The following is an 18,927-nucleotide window of genomic DNA, read 5'->3' as shown; positions in this document are numbered from 1 at the left end:
TCCTGTCTTTCTCCCTCTCTTACTTTGCTCTCTGCTGGAGGTTCTCACCCCCTCTGCGTTCTTTTTTCCGATGTCTCTCTTGCCCTTCCTGGTCACTTCTTTTCCATCTCTTCCCATGTTGTCTTCGTCATTGTTACTGTTGGATTCTCTCCTTTTTCTAGCCTCCACTCTGTACTAGATGCATTTTATGGTGAAACCTATCACATAACCATAAAAAGTATCAGTATTTTGTTGGTGTAACACCCAATCAATTTTCCAATTAACTGAGCCATGTTTGGTATCCCGCTGAAGACCAGACGACCTGATATTTCTTGAGGTTCCTTCCAACTTTCCTCCTATCATCTCATGGTTTTGCTCTTTGCTGAACCTCTCTTCCTTTTTTCTTTGGTTAGTCTTGCTCCTTCAGCCGTCGCCCAGACAGTTCGACAAAGACATTCTCACAGGACCGCCACTAGGGTAGTCTGTATTGTTATTCTGGACTTTGCAGGGAAGCTTGACCATAGAGAGCCTATCAGGGGGGCTAGAAAGTAGGACCATGGCCCTATTCTGTGCTAGACCAGGTATGTCTTCTTTTTTCTAATTAACTCTCTGTTTTTCCTCTTAGTTTTTCCCGAAGAATTCCCAGTAGGATTCTCAAGGACTACGATATCTCATATTTCATCTCTTGAGCTCTCCATGGTGGGTCCCTCTCTATTCCATATGCTTGCAACATCTCCTCTGAGCCTCAAGCGCCACATGGCCGGAGCGAGATTCCTCAGACTAGCATCCTTACCAGGTTCGCTCTTCTCTCCTCGGCTTGCTCCTTTCTCTCTGTGCGCCTTCTTCAATGCTACGATTTAATTCTTTCTTCTCCTTGTAATATATATAATCTTAACCCATCCAGGGTTCCCGGAGTTCCTGGAATTAGCTCTTACTGAGTCCCTACCTAACCTGGCATCTTCCCTAGTCCTATATAATTTGGCATCCCTATTCTTCTGAGGTTTAGGGCAGTAGAAAAACATACCGACTATCAGAGATAGTGCCACTGCAATCCTCGGGCTGTGTCGTCGTTCCTCTACCATCTTTCTTCGCTTCTGCTCTCATTCTCACCTTCTGCATGTAACTACTAACTGACTCTCTTCCCATATGTTTTATCCCCCTTCCCATTATGTCTTTCCATGTATCTACCACTTGTCCTTCTCATTTACTCGCCACCATTTTCCCTAAGCTGTCACCTTGGGATGATGACCCTCCGTCCCTTCTCGCTCTAGCTCTCATTAACTCACACTTGCTTTCGGCTGCTCTTGCCGCGCGTCCTCCTTCATTGTCCTACCACTTGCTGGCATCATTCTGCCCGCTCTCCCGCTGGCCCCCCTACCATCCTCACTGTCTTCCTTTCTCGGCTCCACCAACCTTCTCTCGGGGCTTGCTCCTTCCCTGCCCTGTCCATCCACCTGCCCTTCCCACTGTCCTCTCCCTCCACTTCCCAAATTTATTCTTGTCCTTGCACTCGTGTGGACGGTGTCTGCCATTTCCCGGTCCCATCTCTGCTGGCCCACCTCCTCTGTATTGCTACACCCCGATCGGGGGTTCTCCTCTTGTTCCTTGTCTTTTTCTAGTATCTTCACTAAGTTCTCAATTTCCTCCATTTGTTATAGTTCCTTCGCTTTTATATCTAAATTTCTGCCTACTTGCCGCATCCCCAATTTTCCAGATTGTCTGCTGCCACATTGCCCATCCTTCGGACATGTGTTGGGATGATATATCCTATCTGTCGAATTAGCTTACTGATCTCTTGGACCAGCCAAGTAGTTCTCCAGATTTGGTTGATCTTTTCCCACTGTGTTCCTTGTTGTAGCTTCTTCACCATTTCGATCGCCATTTTTGAATCTCCTTCTACCTGTAGTTTTTGAAATCGCTCTCTTATCACAATTTCCAGTCCCCTTTTTAGAGCATGAAGCTCTGCTTCATTGTTGGTTGCATTGCCACAGTCCATAGCATAGACTCTAAGTGTCTTCCCCTTGTCGTCTCTGAATAATCCTCCTGTCCCCGCCTCTCCAGGGTTCCCTTTTGCAGCCCCATCGAAATTTAGTTTGATGAATTATTTCTAAGGCCTTTTATAGTGATTTGCCTCCTCTCCATTGAAGGTATGGTGCTTCCACGAAGATGCATTCAACATACTGGGTTTCAAGTTCAGGCTTTTCATAATCCTTTCTTCCTGAGGGTTAGTTTTCCAATCTTCCTCGTACCATTTCTCTGCCAGTATTGTCTCTCTTATGTTCTGGGTTATCTGGTTCCATTTTTCTGCTTCTGTTCTTCTTTCTTCTTTGAAGATCAGGTTGTTTCGTTCCTTCCATATTGCCCACAGGACAAATCCTAGTGAAATTCTCCAAGCTCGGTTCAGGATTGTATTTTGGTAAGGCTTTTTCCGCCAATTATCTATTGTTGTCTTCATGTTATTTGGATTCCTGTCACTGACTCCAAAGAGTTGATTATGTTGTTTCCACAGGTTATCACTATATCTACATGCATTGGTCATGTGCTCCATTGTCTCCACCTATTCTCGGCATAAGTAGCATATTGAGGGTCCTTGCATCCCCTTTTTTGCAGTTGATCCCATGTAAGTGCACGACTGTGGCGCAGGATCCACATGAAGAAAGCAACCTTCGACCATGTCTTTCCCTGCCATATGCTTTCCCAGGTATTTGTCTCTTGATGCCTGAGATGTTCTTCTTATAGTTGGTAACCCTCTTTAATTGTAAACATTCCTTTGATCCTATAGCCCCATATTAGTATGTCCGAACCTTCTTTTTTTGCTATTTTCCTAGTTGCCATTTCAGTTTCGTATAGCTTTCACTGGGGTGTTTCTGGTGCTTTTGGTCAATCCTATTTTTGTTTCCACTTTCTCCAGTATTCTCTTGGATCTATACACTAGAAGTTTTTAACTGTTTTTAACCCATGGAGGTTAGTATATTGGTGGACTTCTTCTAGTTGGGGCTTGCTGTTTAGTTTTTCTCTCTGTTGCCACGCTTCTTCCCAGAAATTGGCTTTGTCACCTCCTCTGATTTCCCAGAAGCTGTGATTGCTGATCAGATTTCTGTTGTCTGTAGCTAGGTTCCATATTGCTGAACCTTTCTTGTCATCTTGGAGTCTCAACTTTCCTTCTAGAGACCTAGGCATGTCATACTTCCTTTCCCATAGCTGTTTCCATAGGTCTACCCCTCCCTGGATCCATCTCCACCATAACTTTGCTCCCATAACCTGATTCAGTATATAGGGATCTCAGAGTCCTAGGCCTCCTTCTTTTAGGGGTTTACTAAGCCAGTTCCATGATAGAAGTGCTTTTTTTTTTTCGTTCTAGGCCCTTGCCATAAAAACTTTTTGAAGATGTCTATCATCTTTTGGCATACTATTTTGGGAGTCACTTGACTGGTGAGTTGGTATATTGGGATAGATTGTAATACTAACCTTAGTAGTATTACGCGACTTGGCATATTCAATGTTCTGAATGTCCAGTTTTGCATCTTTCTTTGGATTTTCCCCAACAGGGGTTTCCAGTTGGCCACTCTACTCTGTTGATCATTTAGCTGAATGCCTAAGTATTTCGTGGGGAAATTTCCTATTCTGAATCCCATTACTCTTGCTAAGAAGGCTTGTGAGGGTGCTGTTGTGTTGAAGAAAAATATATCAGACTTATCTTTGTTTATCTCCGTCCCTGAAGTGCTAGTGAAGTCTGTGAGAATTTCCATAATTTTCCTAGCTTCCTTGAGCGATGCCTGTCCATACATCATTATGTTGTCTACAAATTGCTGGTGGGTTAATGGTAGGTCATTCCCCCATAGTCTGAGGCTAGTATATTGTTCACTTCTAACTTTCTCCTTTATATACCTTCCAAGGCCTTCTGCTGCCGAGATAAACAAAAAAGGGGAAAGTGGGTCACCTCACCTGAGCCCTCGGGTTGCGTTAAATGCCTCTGTAGGAGATCCATTGATCATAATTAACAGAACTGGGGTTGTTACCATTGACATTATCCAGATTATCCATCTTGCATCAAAACCAAATGCCTTCAATATTCCTTGTAGATATTCCTAATTCAGTCAATCATATGCTTTTGCCAAGTCTAATTTAACCAACATTCCTTTGGTTTTTTATTTTTTTTAATGAGTGTCTGTTCCTGAGATATCAACCCAGGTAGTATAGGTTTTAAACAGTTGACCATAATTGTAGCCATGATTTTGTATATGACATTACAGAGTGCTATTGGTCAGAACCCTTGTGGTTCTTCCAAATGCTTGTCTTTGGGATCATGGCTAGAAATGTGGAATTCAGTGTCGGGTGCATTCTTTTGGTACACCTGGACTCCTCCACTAATTTCACTATGTCTTCGCCTAGGAATGGCCATGTCACCTGGAAGAATTCAACAGTGAATCCATCTAGCCTTGGTGCTTTGTTCCTCGCCATATTCCTAATTACATCTTCTACCTCTGATTTGGATATTTCTCTTAATAGAGCCATGTTCTGGTCTCTGCTCACCAGGTTGGGGATGTGCTGTGTGATTTTATTTATATTATCCTCCCTTCTTATGTTTGGTTTTGTCAGGAGCCCTTTGAAGTGTTGTACTAACAGATTCTCCATTTCTTCCTTTTGGGTGAGACGATTGCCTTGCTGATCCATTAAGGAGAAGATCCTGTTCTGTTGCCTATGATAGATCATTGCTTTGTGGAAAAACCTTGTGTTTCTTTCTCCTTCCTTTAACCATTGGATTCTTGATTTCTATTTCCATAGGATCTCTTCTTGTTGTCTTCTTTCTTCCAATTTATTAATCAACTGCCCTTCCTCTTCTGCTAGCCCTTCACTTCTACCTTCATTGATTATTTGCTATTGTACTTTCTTCATCTTGGTTTGGATTAACTCTTGTTCCTTTTGTATGTTGCCGAATTCTTCCTTATTCCATTTCTTTATTTTACCTTTTAGATCTTTTAGTCTGAGTTGAAAGGTATGCATCTGGTTTCTCCCTACTATCTCATTCTCATTCCACCATTCCTTCATTTTTTCTATTAGGGTCGGTTCTCTTAACCAAAATGCCTCAAACCTAAAGGGTCTGTTTTGGTTTCCTTGATTCATTTCTACTTCGAGTTTAATAGGCCAGTGGTCTAACCCTAGACACGGAAGAATTGATGCTTCATAGAATATATCTTTGCCAATGAAGTGTTATGTTGCCAAGAATCTGTCCAACCGAGAGGCTATCTGTTTGCTCCCTCCCCTTTTGTTGTTCCACGTATATTTTCCGTTTATAGTTGGGATGTCCACCAATTTTAGTTCTTCATGTAGATCTCTGAATTTCTCCATTTCCGGCTCTTCTCTTCACAATCCCCCTCTTTTCTCCTCTATTGATGTTATCAAATTGAAGTCCCCTGCTACTAGCCAAAGTTTTTCGTTGTGGAGCTTGCTAAGCTTCTTTATTTGTTGGAGGAAATTTTATTTTTCCACTGGAATGTGAGGGCCATATACTGCAGAGACTAAGAACCATTCTCTGTTTCCAATTAGGTGGAACTGCCCCATGAGGATTCTTTTCATACCCACCCAATAGTCCACTGTGATCTCTGCTGGGTTCCATAATATTTCTATACCTCCCGCACTACCTCTCGCATCTATGGTCATGCATTCATACCTTGGTTTTATTTTACTTAGTATATCTTCCACTCTCCCTCCTGTAATTTTTGTTTCTTGTAGCAGCATGAGTTGAGGTTTTTCTTTTCTTAGTCTCTCAATTAAATGTCTCTGCTTGCCTCTACTGTTGAGGCCTCTTATATTCCAGGATGTAATTATCATTGGGTTACTTTGTTTATTTGTTGGTATACCGTTGATAGTGGTACCACCCTCCCTGTATTCACCAACATTTCTCCCATAATCTGTATAGATTCTTGTAGGTTTCTTCAGCCTCTTTTCTTTCCTCCTTTCATTTTATTTGAGTATTCTTGGGAGTTTTCCTGATGCATCCCTAGTTGTTCTGCCATCTCCACCTGTCCCTGCCCCTTCTTAGCTTGGTACTTTTGGAATGCTTCTCTGTATAATCTTTTTTGGTCTTCTGGAATGCTTCTCTGTATAATATTTTTTGGTCTTCTGGAATGAATATTTCATCTAGGTGTCTCCATTCATTTAACAGTTTCCTCAACACCTCTTCTTCCATGCTTAATTCTTCTCCCTTACTTGTGTCAATTTCCATTATGGTGTTATCCATCTTCTCTCTATCTTCCTTCTCCTCCTTCTCTGTCGACTCTCTTTGGGCTTTCCTCTTGGGGTTTAGCTTGCCTTGACTTGAACTTCTTTCCTTTCCTTTTTCCTGATAGTCCATAGTTTGGACCTCATTGTCTTCTTCTTCTTCTCCCTGTAGCGCATCAAAGCTATTTGTTCTGCTTGGCTGAGCTTGATATTATTTCCCCCCCCGTTGGTGTTCTCTCTTGCTTGTCTTATCTTGCTTTTCACTTCTTGAAACCCTTCCTTATCTTCTTGATTTTTCCTCTGTTGTTTATTCATGTTTTCTCCCTCTTCTAGGTTCATTGGGCACTCCTTAAATAAGTGGACATACTCATGACATCTTCTGCATCTGAATGGCATGTGTTCATAGTCTAGAGTTTGTTGCCATACCTCTTCATGTTATTCTAGTTCCACTAAATCTGGGATAGGTTCAACTATGTTCATGTATACACATATTCTCACATATGAAGTATATCTTCCTTTTTTTATCGTTTCTGCTATTTTGACAAATCTGCCTATTGTATTTCCTATGCCCTCCAGCTACTATGGGTCCCAGAAATCCATTGGGAGATCGAATAACTTAACCCACACCGGGGCTACCAGGAATTTTTCTTTATCTGGGTCATAGCATTCTTCGTAGTATCTCATAAACAATCCAGCATTATAATGGAAGTAAGGACCATTTTCAAATACTTTTCATTTGTCTTGCAGGTTCAAGAATATTACTGTGAAGAAGCCTCTAGCTCCCAGCTTGAGCTCGATATGATCGCAGGCGTTCCATTTTTGCTGAATTCATTTAGTGAGGTCATTTTCTGTCGGCCATACTCCAATGAACTTACATATCAACGTGTGGTCTTTCATGTAACTTCTGTATCGCTCTAGTTTGTTCATCGGAATGATGAATCTCGGTTTCTCCATCGCACATGGTAAACATTTACCTCTGTTGCCTGCCTGCCATCTCGCCCCGAGGACAGGTCCTGACATTTTGTTTGTATCTCCTGCTTGTTTTTGATTACTTGTATTCTGGCAAGAATCCCCTACCGCTGCATCTCGGTAGGAGGGGATCTCTCCCCACTTTCCTCCTCTATCATTCCGATCTGGTTCCTGACCTCTTAAATTGCAGCTTTTCAGAAGTCTTCAGTTTTCTTTTTGGAAATGTGGTTCAATTTAGCTCATGGCTGCCTCGCCATTAGGGTTGCAGAGCTCCTTATTGAATTACTTTTAATATGATATGCATATTATGTTTTTTTTTCCCAAATAAATTGTTTGTAATTTTATTAATAATTTTTTTTTGCAACATTACAAATTGAATTGAGTAAACTTAATATAAATAATGTATACAGAGTCGACATTGATTTCTTAAATTTAATTTTAGATCTAACACTTCATTACAACATCTTCCCCTACCGATTTGTACAACATCTCTCGATGCAACATGTACAATTTGGTATTATAATAACAATTTTTTCACAATTTTGATTCAAGGGTTTTTGTTACAACCATTTGTGCTTTCTAATGCTGACAAATATCAAATTGAAAATGTTGTTTTAACACTATGAGTTACAAGAAAGATAACATAGGCACTAATGGTTTAAACCACAAGGATCCATTGAAGGAATGTTGAGGTTAAAGGTTTAAAGAGTTCACCAAGAAGCTTGTGAGGACTTAAGGAAAGTGGAAGAGGAAACATGCGATGGGTTAGTCATATAGCTGTAGTCTAATTCTTCTATGTTTTGATTCTTTTTTGTGGTTCATTTTTTGGCCAATGTTCCCTGATATTCATCATAGATTTGTTAGAATCATAAGTTTGAGTTGTATAGTCTGCATAATTCAAGTGCCCAATTTTTTTTTGAGATCACTAAATCCATTTATGCATTTGAAAACATATTTTTAAGTAAAGAAATATCACAATTTCACCCAAAATTCCAGCCAAAAAAACCAAAACATTGAAGAGCTAGACAACACCTAATCATATAAACATAATTTGTTTTTTTCACTAATATCTCTTTGAACAATTTTAGGACATCTAATAATAATATAAAGTTAAAATCCAAATATCTTATAGCCTTCAAATCAATATCACATAATGTGATTATGAGATTTCAACCTTCAATTAGATATCCCATAATATGATTATGGTGGTGATGCTGAAGGATACATAGATAAGCAAAATAAAGTTATCATTTTGAATTTTGGGAACACATGTTAGAAATGACAATAAAAAATCTGACAATGTGTTGGGCACAACCCAACTTGGCCTAGTTTTTGGCAAGACCTCTGCATTTTTAGGATCAGAGCACGCAACGGAGCAATTTTGGATATACCATGCGGTGTAAGGGCTTTAGGATAGGGCGAATCCCCTTCCTTTTGTAATTTTATAAAAGATCAATGGTTTTCGGACCATAGTTTCTTGTATTAGGGAGTCCATGGTATATGGACCATGGTATTGTAATGATGTAACCTTGATGTAATAGTATATATAGGGTCAATAATAAAGAAGAAAATGGTCTGATAATCTGGGAATGAATTGAATGGTTGTATTCTTGTGATCTGTGGTGTTGTGGTGAAGGAAAGGCTCTACAACTGAGTGCACAAACGACCTGCAGCTTAGTGCACAGGTTAAGAACTGTTTGTTGTACAACAATTATTATTATAAGAAATAGTTCTTGTAGACGTAGTCCCACATTGGGATGAACCATAGTAAAATTGGTGTCTTCATGTGTATATTTGCTTATTATCTATTGTAGAGTAGCAGTTTATTATAGTTGCATTTTATTACAATGCAGTGATGATTATGGGTTTATATGATATGTTTATGTGATTAAATGAATGCAGTGAAGTGATTTATGAATATTAAGTGTAAGAAAATAGAATAATACCACATCTCCACATCCCTAAAGGCTGCAGAAACCTAGTTTTGTATCCTCCCATAGTCACTTTGGGTGAGACTGCGATCTGCTTGCAGGTCATTGCTAAAAGGGCTTGTGATTGAGGGTTTTGTTAGTGCGCAGTATAGATCGAACTAGGGTCAACCCAAATCTTAACCAACAAAAGGTTCCATTGTCGGGACCGGGACCTATTTGAGGGATATGTTTATGTGGCATCCGTCAAAGAAGGAGATTCAAGATTGGCTAGAATCGAAGGAGAGAGAATTTGCAGATCAAGAGAATAGAAACCCTCATCTTAAGTTTAAAGCTTGGTTACAGAGATATATTTTAACAACTCAATACGAAATTTTCTTTGCATAATTTCCTGTCAAACTATATGAGTGGATATTTAGGTTTACTGAAAGAAATACCTATCTTAAAGGTGGAGAACCTATGACGTGGACTCCTGAATTGATACAATGACTCAAGAGCACTGATAACAGGATTTCAAGGGCTGTCGATTTCTGGATTGATAACATCTTGGGAGGATTCATTACTGAATTCACAGTAGACTAGACCGTGTCCTACAACGAAGTAGAACGGTGATTCTTCAAAGGAACATGATGTAAGTATTTAAAATCTTTGAAACTTTGGATTAAGATGATTCTATGTGAAAAGGGAGTTTTATAGATGCAACTAGATTTTTAGTTTACTTATGTTTGGAAGAAGAGAGAATAAATTTGAGCCAGAGATCGCAGTAATGCGAAGTGGAAAAAGATATAGAGTAGATACCAGAAAAATAGCTTGTGGACAAGACCCAAAGACCTTTGTAGAAACTAAATATAGTCCTTTGTTGAGTGAATTTGAAAGTGAAAGGGAAGATAACCACCCTGATAAGCCCTAGGTAGCTTCGCAGTATTCACCTTCCAAGCCTGAGAGTTCACAGAAGCTAGAATCTAACAAGAGCCAGGGTATTTTTGACTCTCCCCCTCCCCCTTCCCCTCCTTCTACCCCTCCTACCCCCCATCCCCTTCCCCTTACTTCTCCCCCTCCCCCTCCCCCTCCAAGAATAAATATGGTTGATGATATTAAGCTACTTGTTTTCAAAGGAACTGGATCGGAAGATCCAGAGCAGTTTTGGTTTTTATGTGAAGTTGTATGGACCACGAAGCAGATCAACAATGAAAATATAAAGAAAGCGTAGCTCATTACGACGCTCCAAGATAGAGCATTGACATGGTATATGAAGTATTCAAATAATCAGATTAGAACATTTGCAGATATTAAAGCAACACTGATAAGAGAATTTAAGAAGCCGAAGTCTGAGTCACAGTGCATCACTGAGTTAAAAGAAATTAAATAGAAACATACTGAGTCTGTTTGGGAATTTGATAAGAGATTTAAGGAATTGTTGGATCAAGTGAGGTTCGAAATAGCTCTGCAACAACATCAAGAATGGTTTATAGCTGTGATGTTACCACATATCAGATTACCATTGATGCAACAAAAGTTAACAAGTCAATTCGAAGCTCTACAGATTGCGATGAAGTTGGAAGCTTTGCCTATAGGAGATACTAATGTAGGTATGCAACAGATTAGAGAAGAAGCATGGTGTACAAAGTGCAAATCGAAGGGCCATTCTAAAAAACAATGTCCTATCTTTAGGGATTACATGGCTAGTGGGGCACCAAATCCATTAAATGCAGGATCCAACATGTGGTACGAGATATGCAAGACTAGAGGCCAATATCGCTCATAAGATCGTTACTTGTTATAGAAATATGTGCAAACTCCAAGGAATCTATATTGCAAATTCTGTAAATCAATAGGACATGATGAGAATAATTGTCGAGCTTATGAACTAATGATGGAGCGTAGTGCTAACACTTATAGAATGCAAGAAGAAGAACATGGACATGAAGGTAGTGGACATCATGGTGGTCGAGGAGGCTACCAAGGAAGAGGTCGAGGTGCTGGAGCTGGTCGAGGACATGGACAAATCATTTGCTATAACTGCAGCCAAGTAGGTCATTTTGCGAGAGATTGTCAGAACCCTACAACGACATGTAAGTATTGTAAATCCTTTGACCATGTAATTGAAGAATGCCCTGTACTTATGACAAAGATGCAAGAAAAAAGGAATTAGTAGCCAACACAGACTATTCAAATGATGACTGCTGAAAGGAGGATCGACGAACCTCAAATTAGTATTGTCACTAGAAGTGGGGCTGCAACTAGAAGTGATAAAGAAGATGAGAAGAAGAATCTAAAAGTACATGGGTTAGAAAAACTATTGAGAAAGCTCATGTTTTTGATATTCAGAAGGAAAAAGAAGTGTTTATGAAGAAAAGCAAAGCTTTATGGATGATGGATCTTCTACCTCCAGTGTGTAGCCAAAGCAGAAAACTAGTTGCGACGTGTCATCAACTTCAAAACAAAATCAAGCTTTGACACAGAACCTAGCTTCAACACAGGATTGAGCTCCAACACAAGACTAGGATTCAACAAATCAAGTAGGTATTTTAAAGTCTTTTATGCAGACTTGTACGAAATTATTAAGAGATCAAAAGGTTATAGAAGGGCTTCAGGAGTTTATAGATTCTTGTGCATCTAAAGAAGCACTGCGAAGTGAGATGCGTGCAATCAATAATTTGCATTGACAAAAGAGAACTGGAAATTGCAGAGCTTAAACGAGCAATATAGAGCCATACAGACTATCACCATGCCTTCCATAATATAGTTATAGTTTCCAACATAATTCAAATTCATCAACCAAACACAATTACTAAGAATAGAGTGGGTTGCAAACCTGACGTGGGGCTAAGCTCCTCGCCCATCAAACCCTCTGCACAATGACCCCTTTCAAGGTGCTCAGACACTGGAATTCAAACCCATGTTAACCGAAGCCGGCTTCAATTACTCTATGTAACTCCATACACTCTCCCAATCTCTAAATGAGTACCACCCTCGCCAAGATTCCCAACCCAGGAAGTTTAAGACTAGAGGACCAGACCGACTTGAGACTTGGCCGACCTGGCTTCGTTGCCTTCCCCCATCCACCAGATGGTATATCTGGGGTTTCTTGAGCCCTTGGCTCTCTCTTTACCGATGCTGGATGAAAAACCCCCCCAAGCTCTGCAGAGCCAACCCCTATCCACTATGCCAGCCCCTTGGGAGGGGGACTTACACCAACCCAACACTCAAATCCCTCTACCACGCATGTGCCCATCAGAGACAAACATATCCCAAATTCTATGGACACGGGGACATGCAAGACAATTGCCACTAACCTGAATTGGAGCTCGGCGAGGCCATGCCTCGAGTCACTCCAAAACCCGTCACCCCCAACCCAAACACAGGCAAATCCTCATCACAGGGCCGCATACTTGTCGTCATTTTAACTGAATTTGCAGGGTGAAGCTTGAGTACATACAAGGATAATACCGAGGTTAACGGACATCGACTGCCTTCGACCGCGAGTTTCCCTTGCTCTCCACCTCCACATGATCGTTGTCGCCCACACTACTTTCATTAACCTTCGAAACAAGTTTTTGCCCTCTCCATATAGCCTTATCACTTTGCTGCTCCCATGCAATAACTCGTGCATGCTTGCTGCCACCGCTCCAAGTACTGGTTGCATGCGGAGGGTGGTGAGGACACTCCTAATTAATTGCATGGTGTCTTGGGTCCGTACACTGCACTAATGCCGGCTCGAACCCCGATCAGGGATTATTTTATTATTATTAATTTTAAATATCATTTATCATTATATTAAGTATAAAAGAAATTACACATTTCAACAAAATTAAAATATATATTTAAAATTTATAAAATTACAATGTTATATATATTTTTTGTAACCCAAAGGAATCAACCACATTGTCAGTCTCGTACTTGCATGATAGGGGATCAATTCCATCCACTACCACTATACTTTTGGGGTCTACGACTTGTCTTCCTCCTTAAACCTTAATCTCTTAATTTACATGATTTCACATCACTTCGATCACCAACTAAACTGCCCCTATAAAATATATATATAATTTAAGAAAATAAAAATACATATTAATAAATCATAAACAAAATAATAATAAGAAAATAAATTTAACTAAATTTTAAAATAAATAATAACTTAATTAATTGAGTATCTTTTCATTTCCACAATAACTTACACATTTTATATAATGGGATGAATTCCAAAAAAAAGTTCACCTAATTTAAGAAAATAAAAGTACACATTAATAAATCATAAACAAAATAATAATAAAAAAATAAATTTAACCAAATTTTAAAATAAATAAATAAATTTAACTAAATTTTAGAATAAATAGTAAATTAATTCAGTGTCGTCTTTACATTTCCATAATAACTTACACATTTTATATAATGGGATGAATTCCAAAGAAAAGTTCGCCTCTAATAATGAAATTTACAGTTGGTAAATTATTTGAATCTATTTTTATTTAACAAATAAAATATTATAATTTTTAAAAATCTGAATTTCAAAAACTCACTTCAAATAACGAAAATAATCTCTATTTATTTCCATTTTTATTAAATAAATAAAATATTGTAATTTAAAAAATTTAAAAGTTAAATTTAATATATATATATATATATATATATATTAATTATATAGAAAATTAATTAATAAATATTTTGTCATTATAAAATGAGTATATTTTAATTATTTGTGATCCACAAAGAATTTAATCACATATGTTATATTATCATGTTTAATAAGTCTAATTAAATAGTATAGTTTAATTATTTTTGGTTTTTTATTGTTTTCATTTTTGTTTTTTGTTTTGTTTTATTTTTGGTTTTGTTTTTTTTGTTTTTTTTTTTTCTTCCAGATATATTTTGTTTAAAATTTTATAGAATTTTGTTGGAATTGCAAATTTGCATTGTGTAGTATATGCATTAAAAAACAAAATTTTAAATTAGAATCTTGTCAATATAATGCTAGATTATGGTGAAACAATTTTTTTTTTTGTTTTAAACTAGAAAGAGTATTTTGTACTAAGTTTCAAAATATGCATTTGGATCACAACCATTACATCAAGAATTACATCATACCTTCACCCAATGGCCATTATTTTCTTGTTTCTTCTCTTCTCAGATAAAACTTGCCAATATAATGTTAGATTATGGTGAAACCAACCATTTTTTTAACTAGAAAGAGTATTTTGTATTAAGTTTCAAAATATGCCTTTGGATCACAACCATTAGATCAAGAATTACATCATACCTTCAACCAAAGACCATTATTTTTTTGTTTCTTCCCTTCTCAGATAAAGGAAAGGGATAAATCCAACTTTAATCCTACCAAAACTTATTCTTAAAGCTTCCCGCGAATAAGAATAAATTTTCACAAATAGATTGCATAGAAAAACCAAAAAATAATGCATGAATAAGGCTATATTATTATGGATCCTTCCATAAGTAAGTCACCAATTTTATCATTACTGGCCTTTTTTGCTTCTTAGTTGAGTAGAGGAGCAATGTGAACTCCTCATAAGCATATTTGCAAAGGAAGGGCTAGAGGAGACCAAATTACTTTTATCTACGTTCTCCTTTTTTGCTGATGATTTTTTTTATGACCTAATCCTTTGGTTGTGAAGATTTTGAAGAAACCTAGGAGCATTATTTAGTATCTCCCCGACCTGCTAAAGACCTAGCCGCAGGCCAGCTTCGGCCTTCCACGCTGCAACAGAGGATCTCTCAATTGAAATTTTGGCAAAACCTGCCTGCTTGATAGATCGGAGAGCCTAGGCTTTCGGGAGCAAGCCAACGCAGCCCCGCGGATGTAGAGTTGTAGAGACTCTCCCATGGAATCCAGCGGGGGCCTTGCCCCTCCACTCAACCCGCCTCCGGAGATTTCTGCATTCAAAGCATTGATTGCCGCAAGCTCGAAGCGCCCTCCCACGGCTAGCCAGCAGAAGTTTGTCAAGAAACTAGATTCGATCCCTACGGTTGCCCTTCCTGAAGAAGAAACATGCAAGGCTGCTCTGAACCTCGCTGAGAGAGGGTTAATAGGCCAGTTTACGGGCCTCTGGCCATCTCCAAAATCGGTTGAGGACTGGACCCAAAGAAACTGGTCTCCATTGATTAAAGACGGAGTCAAGAGCTATTTTGTGGGCAAAGGGTTCTTCGTATTTGTCTTTGAGAACCCGGATGATAGAAGTCTCATCTTTAGAAATGGCCCTTATTTCATGGGACCACAAGGCCTGTATCTAAACAAATGGTCTCCCGACTTTGATCCCTCTCAGGACGTCCCCTCCGCTGTCCCGGTGTGGGTGCGACTTCCCCATTTGCCCCTCCACTGCTGGAATAAAAAAACCTTCCAGATCATTGGTAATGCGCTCGGAAAATACATAGATCAGGCAGCAAGGAAAGATCAGTACTCATGCGCCCGAATCTGTGTAGAGGTTGACCTAGAAGAGGGTTTGCCTGAAGCAATAAAGCTCACTGTTGCTGGGTGGACACACATCCAGGAACTGGATTATGAACAGCTCCCTTTCAAATGCAGACACTGCCATGGTCACGACCATTTTGCAAAGCACTGCAAGAAAAAAGCAGAGGATCAAACAGACAAAATAAACGAGGATCAATGGACGGTAGTCCGAAAGACTGCCCATAAAAAAAAAAGGAAATGGAAAAGGGCATACCTCTGGAGCTCCAGGCAGTTCCAAGAACAATCAAGAAATGGATGCAACCCCGAATGACATTGAAAAAGCTCAGACCGACCCAACAGGTATGACTCAGGAAAACCAGGCAAATATAGAAGACCCTCCATCAAACAAAGCAGGGGAAGAAGCTACACAGGTTGAGGCCTCGCAAGGTAGCCCCTCCAACCCATCTTATGCTGAAGTAACAAGGAAAAAACTAGTAGATAGCTCGGGTTCTTCAGAGGATGAAGCCTTTGAGTGCCCCTCCAGAAGAGCAGGAAGGAAATCCCACAAAGAAATAAGGGAAGAGGAGGCTGAGAGACTCAAAGTCCAAGGTAGTCAGTCCACCATAGAAATGTCCATTGGAAGAAACACCAGACCAAGGCCTTCAAAGGGAGGCCCTATTCCCCCTCTCAAGTAAATCATGAAGCTCGCCTCTTGGAACTGCAGAGGATTGGGGAACGCCTCCAAAGCTGAAGCAGTCATGGACCTCCTGAAAATAGAACCTACAGATATCCTCATGCTCCAAGAGACGAAGATAGAAGGCCGAGCGCTTCTAGACATCAGCAAGTCAAAGTGGAAGAAAAGTGCAGGCAAAGCAGTAAGTTCAAGGGGCTCTTCCGGAGGGCTGGCAACTCTCTGGACAGAAGATTCATTTTTGCTCAAAAAATCTCATGAAACTCAGCATTGGATATTCACGGAGCTGACACAATGTGCAAGTAAGCTGACTATCTCTCTATTTAATCTTTATGTTCCTGTCACTTACTCTGAAAAACGAGAATGCTGGACCTCCCTCTCAGCATTTTTAGACCAGCATACTCCAAGCAACATAGTCCTAGCAGGTGATCTTAATATAGTTCTGAAATCAAAAGAGAAAAGGGGCGGCTCCAACAACAGAGATCCTATGCTGGCCTTTGTGGAAGAACTAGCGCAGCAATGGGATCTATTAGACTTCATTCCCATACGCGGCCTATATACCTGGTCCAACAATAGATCTAGGCCAGAGCATATCTCTGCTCGATTGGATCGCTTTTTGGTCCAAGGTTCCCTTATTATGGATAAAAAGATAATCACATTTTTTTTTGTTACCCAAGTTGACCTCTGACCACAAGCCGATCCAGCTGCTCCTTGAAGACGAAGAAGATCTAGGTCCTCTACCATTCCGCTTCAGCCCTTTATGGATTGAGAGAGAAGGTTTTTTTGAAACTGTTAAAGAAGCCTGGGCCAAGTCATTCTCAGGGTCCTCAAGCTTTGTGTGGGAACAAAAATTGAAGGCCACAAAACAAGCTCTGAAGGAGTGGATAAGGAAACCAGTCCCTACTCCAACCAGCATAAGGAAAGAGGCAGTATACACTTTGGAGACTCTGCAAATGGAAATGGAAAGCAAAGAGATCACAGCGGAACTTCTGGAACAAGAAATAAAGGCCCAATCTTCTACATATCTATCATTCCGAAAAGAAGAAGAATATTGGCGAATCAAATCCAGGAGTCTGTGGCTAAAAGCAGGGGATTGGAACACCTCCTTCTTCCACAGACAATATAGAGCCCGGCTATCCAGGAACCACATCTCAGAAATAAGGACAACAGAGGGCCATGTCAGCAAAGGCTTCACCCAAGTCAAAGCTACTGCGGACAACCACTTTAAAAATCTTTTTAGCGAAGGAACTCAGGCTTCTGAGGGGGAAATAGCAGAATTCCTCTCGAATATCCCTCATCTAATCAGTCCAGAAGACAACGCTGCCCTCACCAGAGAAGTAACAGAGGAGGAAATCATAAAAATTATTTGGTCCATGGAATCAGATAAGGCTCCGGGCCCAGACAGATTCACGATACATTTCTATAAAGTCTGCTGGAACATCATCAAAAGAGATCTTCAAAAAATGATAAAGGGGTTCATGAGAAAAGCTAAGATCGGCGGAGGAACCAACTCTACTTATCTAGCATTAATCCCCAAAGAATCCAATCCAGAAACATTTGCCAGATTCAGACCCATATCTCTTTGTAATGCATCCTATAAAATACTGGCAAAACTGTTAGCAAGCAGGATCAAGCCTCTGCTCAAGAAGTTGATCTCTAGTCCTCAAGGCGGCTTCGTGGAAGGCAGGCACATTCTCGACAATGTCATTCAAGTCCAGGAGACAATCCACTCCAGCATTAAGCAAAATGAGAAAGGTATGTTGATTAAATTAGATATGGCAAACACGTTTGATAGAGTCAATCGTTCTTTTCTCATCAAGGTTCTCCTCTCCTTCGGCTTCTCGCCCCATTTTGTCCAGCTTATTAATGCCTGCATAAATAACCCTTGGATCGCCCCCCTTGTCAATGGTCGTCCCTCTAATTTCTTCCAAGCCCGGAGAGGCATCAGGCAGGGATGCCCCCTCTCCCCTTTCCTGTACATTTTAATGGCAGATACCCTCAGTAGAAAACTCACAGCTGAAAGAATTGTTGGCTCTCTCCCTGGTCTCAAATCCTCCTTAGATGTCGTTCCCCTGAACCATGCTCTCTTTGCTGACGACTCACTTCTCCTCGGAGGTGCGTCCCCCAGAATTGCCAAAGTCTTCGATTCAGTCTTGAAAAGCTATTGCAGAGTCTCAGGTGCTCTTATCAATGAGAGAAAGAGTGAAATTTACAGTTGGAGCACAGGTCAACAAGAGCTCAACAACATCTCGAATGTTCTGGGATTTAGAGGTCATGCCAGTTGGGATCGTATTAAATACCTCGGCCTTCCAATTACAAATGGTGTCAATAGAAGGTCGCTCTGGTCAGACATCATATGTAAAATCAAAACAAAGATAGCAGCACTGGGAGGCTATTGGTTAACCAAAGGAGGAAAAACCATTTTAATCAAGACTCAACTATCTGCGCTCCCAATCTACCAAGCCGCATTTTTACTGGCCCCCAGGAATGTCATGGAGCAGATCTCAAAACTATTAAGGGATTTTTTATGGCAAGGCGGGAGAGGTAATGAAAACAAGATGCATTTAGCAAGCTGGGACCTGGTCAGACGGCCGATAGCAGAGGGGGGTCTTCAAATTCGAGATCCCTCCCTTGTAAATCTGGCGATGGGTGGAAAACTTCTCTGGAAAATGGCCCACGAGCCCAATCATCCGACCAGCAACACGCTGCTGTCTAAATATGCCTGAAATTCGTCC

At 40.0% G+C, this 18,927-nt stretch overlaps 1 protein-coding gene across 1 annotated transcript; it reads right to left on the bottom strand.

Moving 5' to 3' along the window:
• Positions 1–1,666: 1,666 nt before the first annotated feature.
• Positions 1,667–12,500, bottom strand: LOC149250393 (uncharacterized). The gene is made up of 2 exons (XM_089453636.1): positions 12,395–12,500; positions 1,667–2,046 (listed from the first exon to the last, which is right to left on the bottom strand). Exons 1-2 carry the CDS (start codon positions 12,498–12,500, stop codon positions 1,667–1,669), a joined length of 486 nt encoding a protein of 161 aa, XP_089309762.1.
• Between the last annotated feature and the right edge of the window lie 6,427 nt (positions 12,501–18,927).

This window comes from Pinus tabuliformis, chromosome 7 (assembly GCF_031772625.1).
Source record: "Pinus tabuliformis cultivar Carrire ecotype Pingquan chromosome 7, CPIR1, whole genome shotgun sequence".
NCBI classification, from domain to species: domain Eukaryota; kingdom Viridiplantae; phylum Streptophyta; class Pinopsida; order Pinales; family Pinaceae; genus Pinus; species Pinus tabuliformis.
This window is presented reverse-complemented; position numbering and strand designations above follow the sequence as displayed.

Excerpts from the sequence above, each read along its gene's own strand:
- LOC149250393 (XM_089453636.1), bottom strand. The coding sequence starts at position 12,500 with ATGACGACAAGTATGCGGCCCTGTGATGAGGATTTGCCTGTGTTTGGG. Across the intron at positions 2,047-12,394 it reads CTCGCCGAGCTCCAATTCAG|GGAACCCTGGAGAGGCGGGG; the intron begins GTTAGTGGCAAT and ends GGGCTGCAAAAG.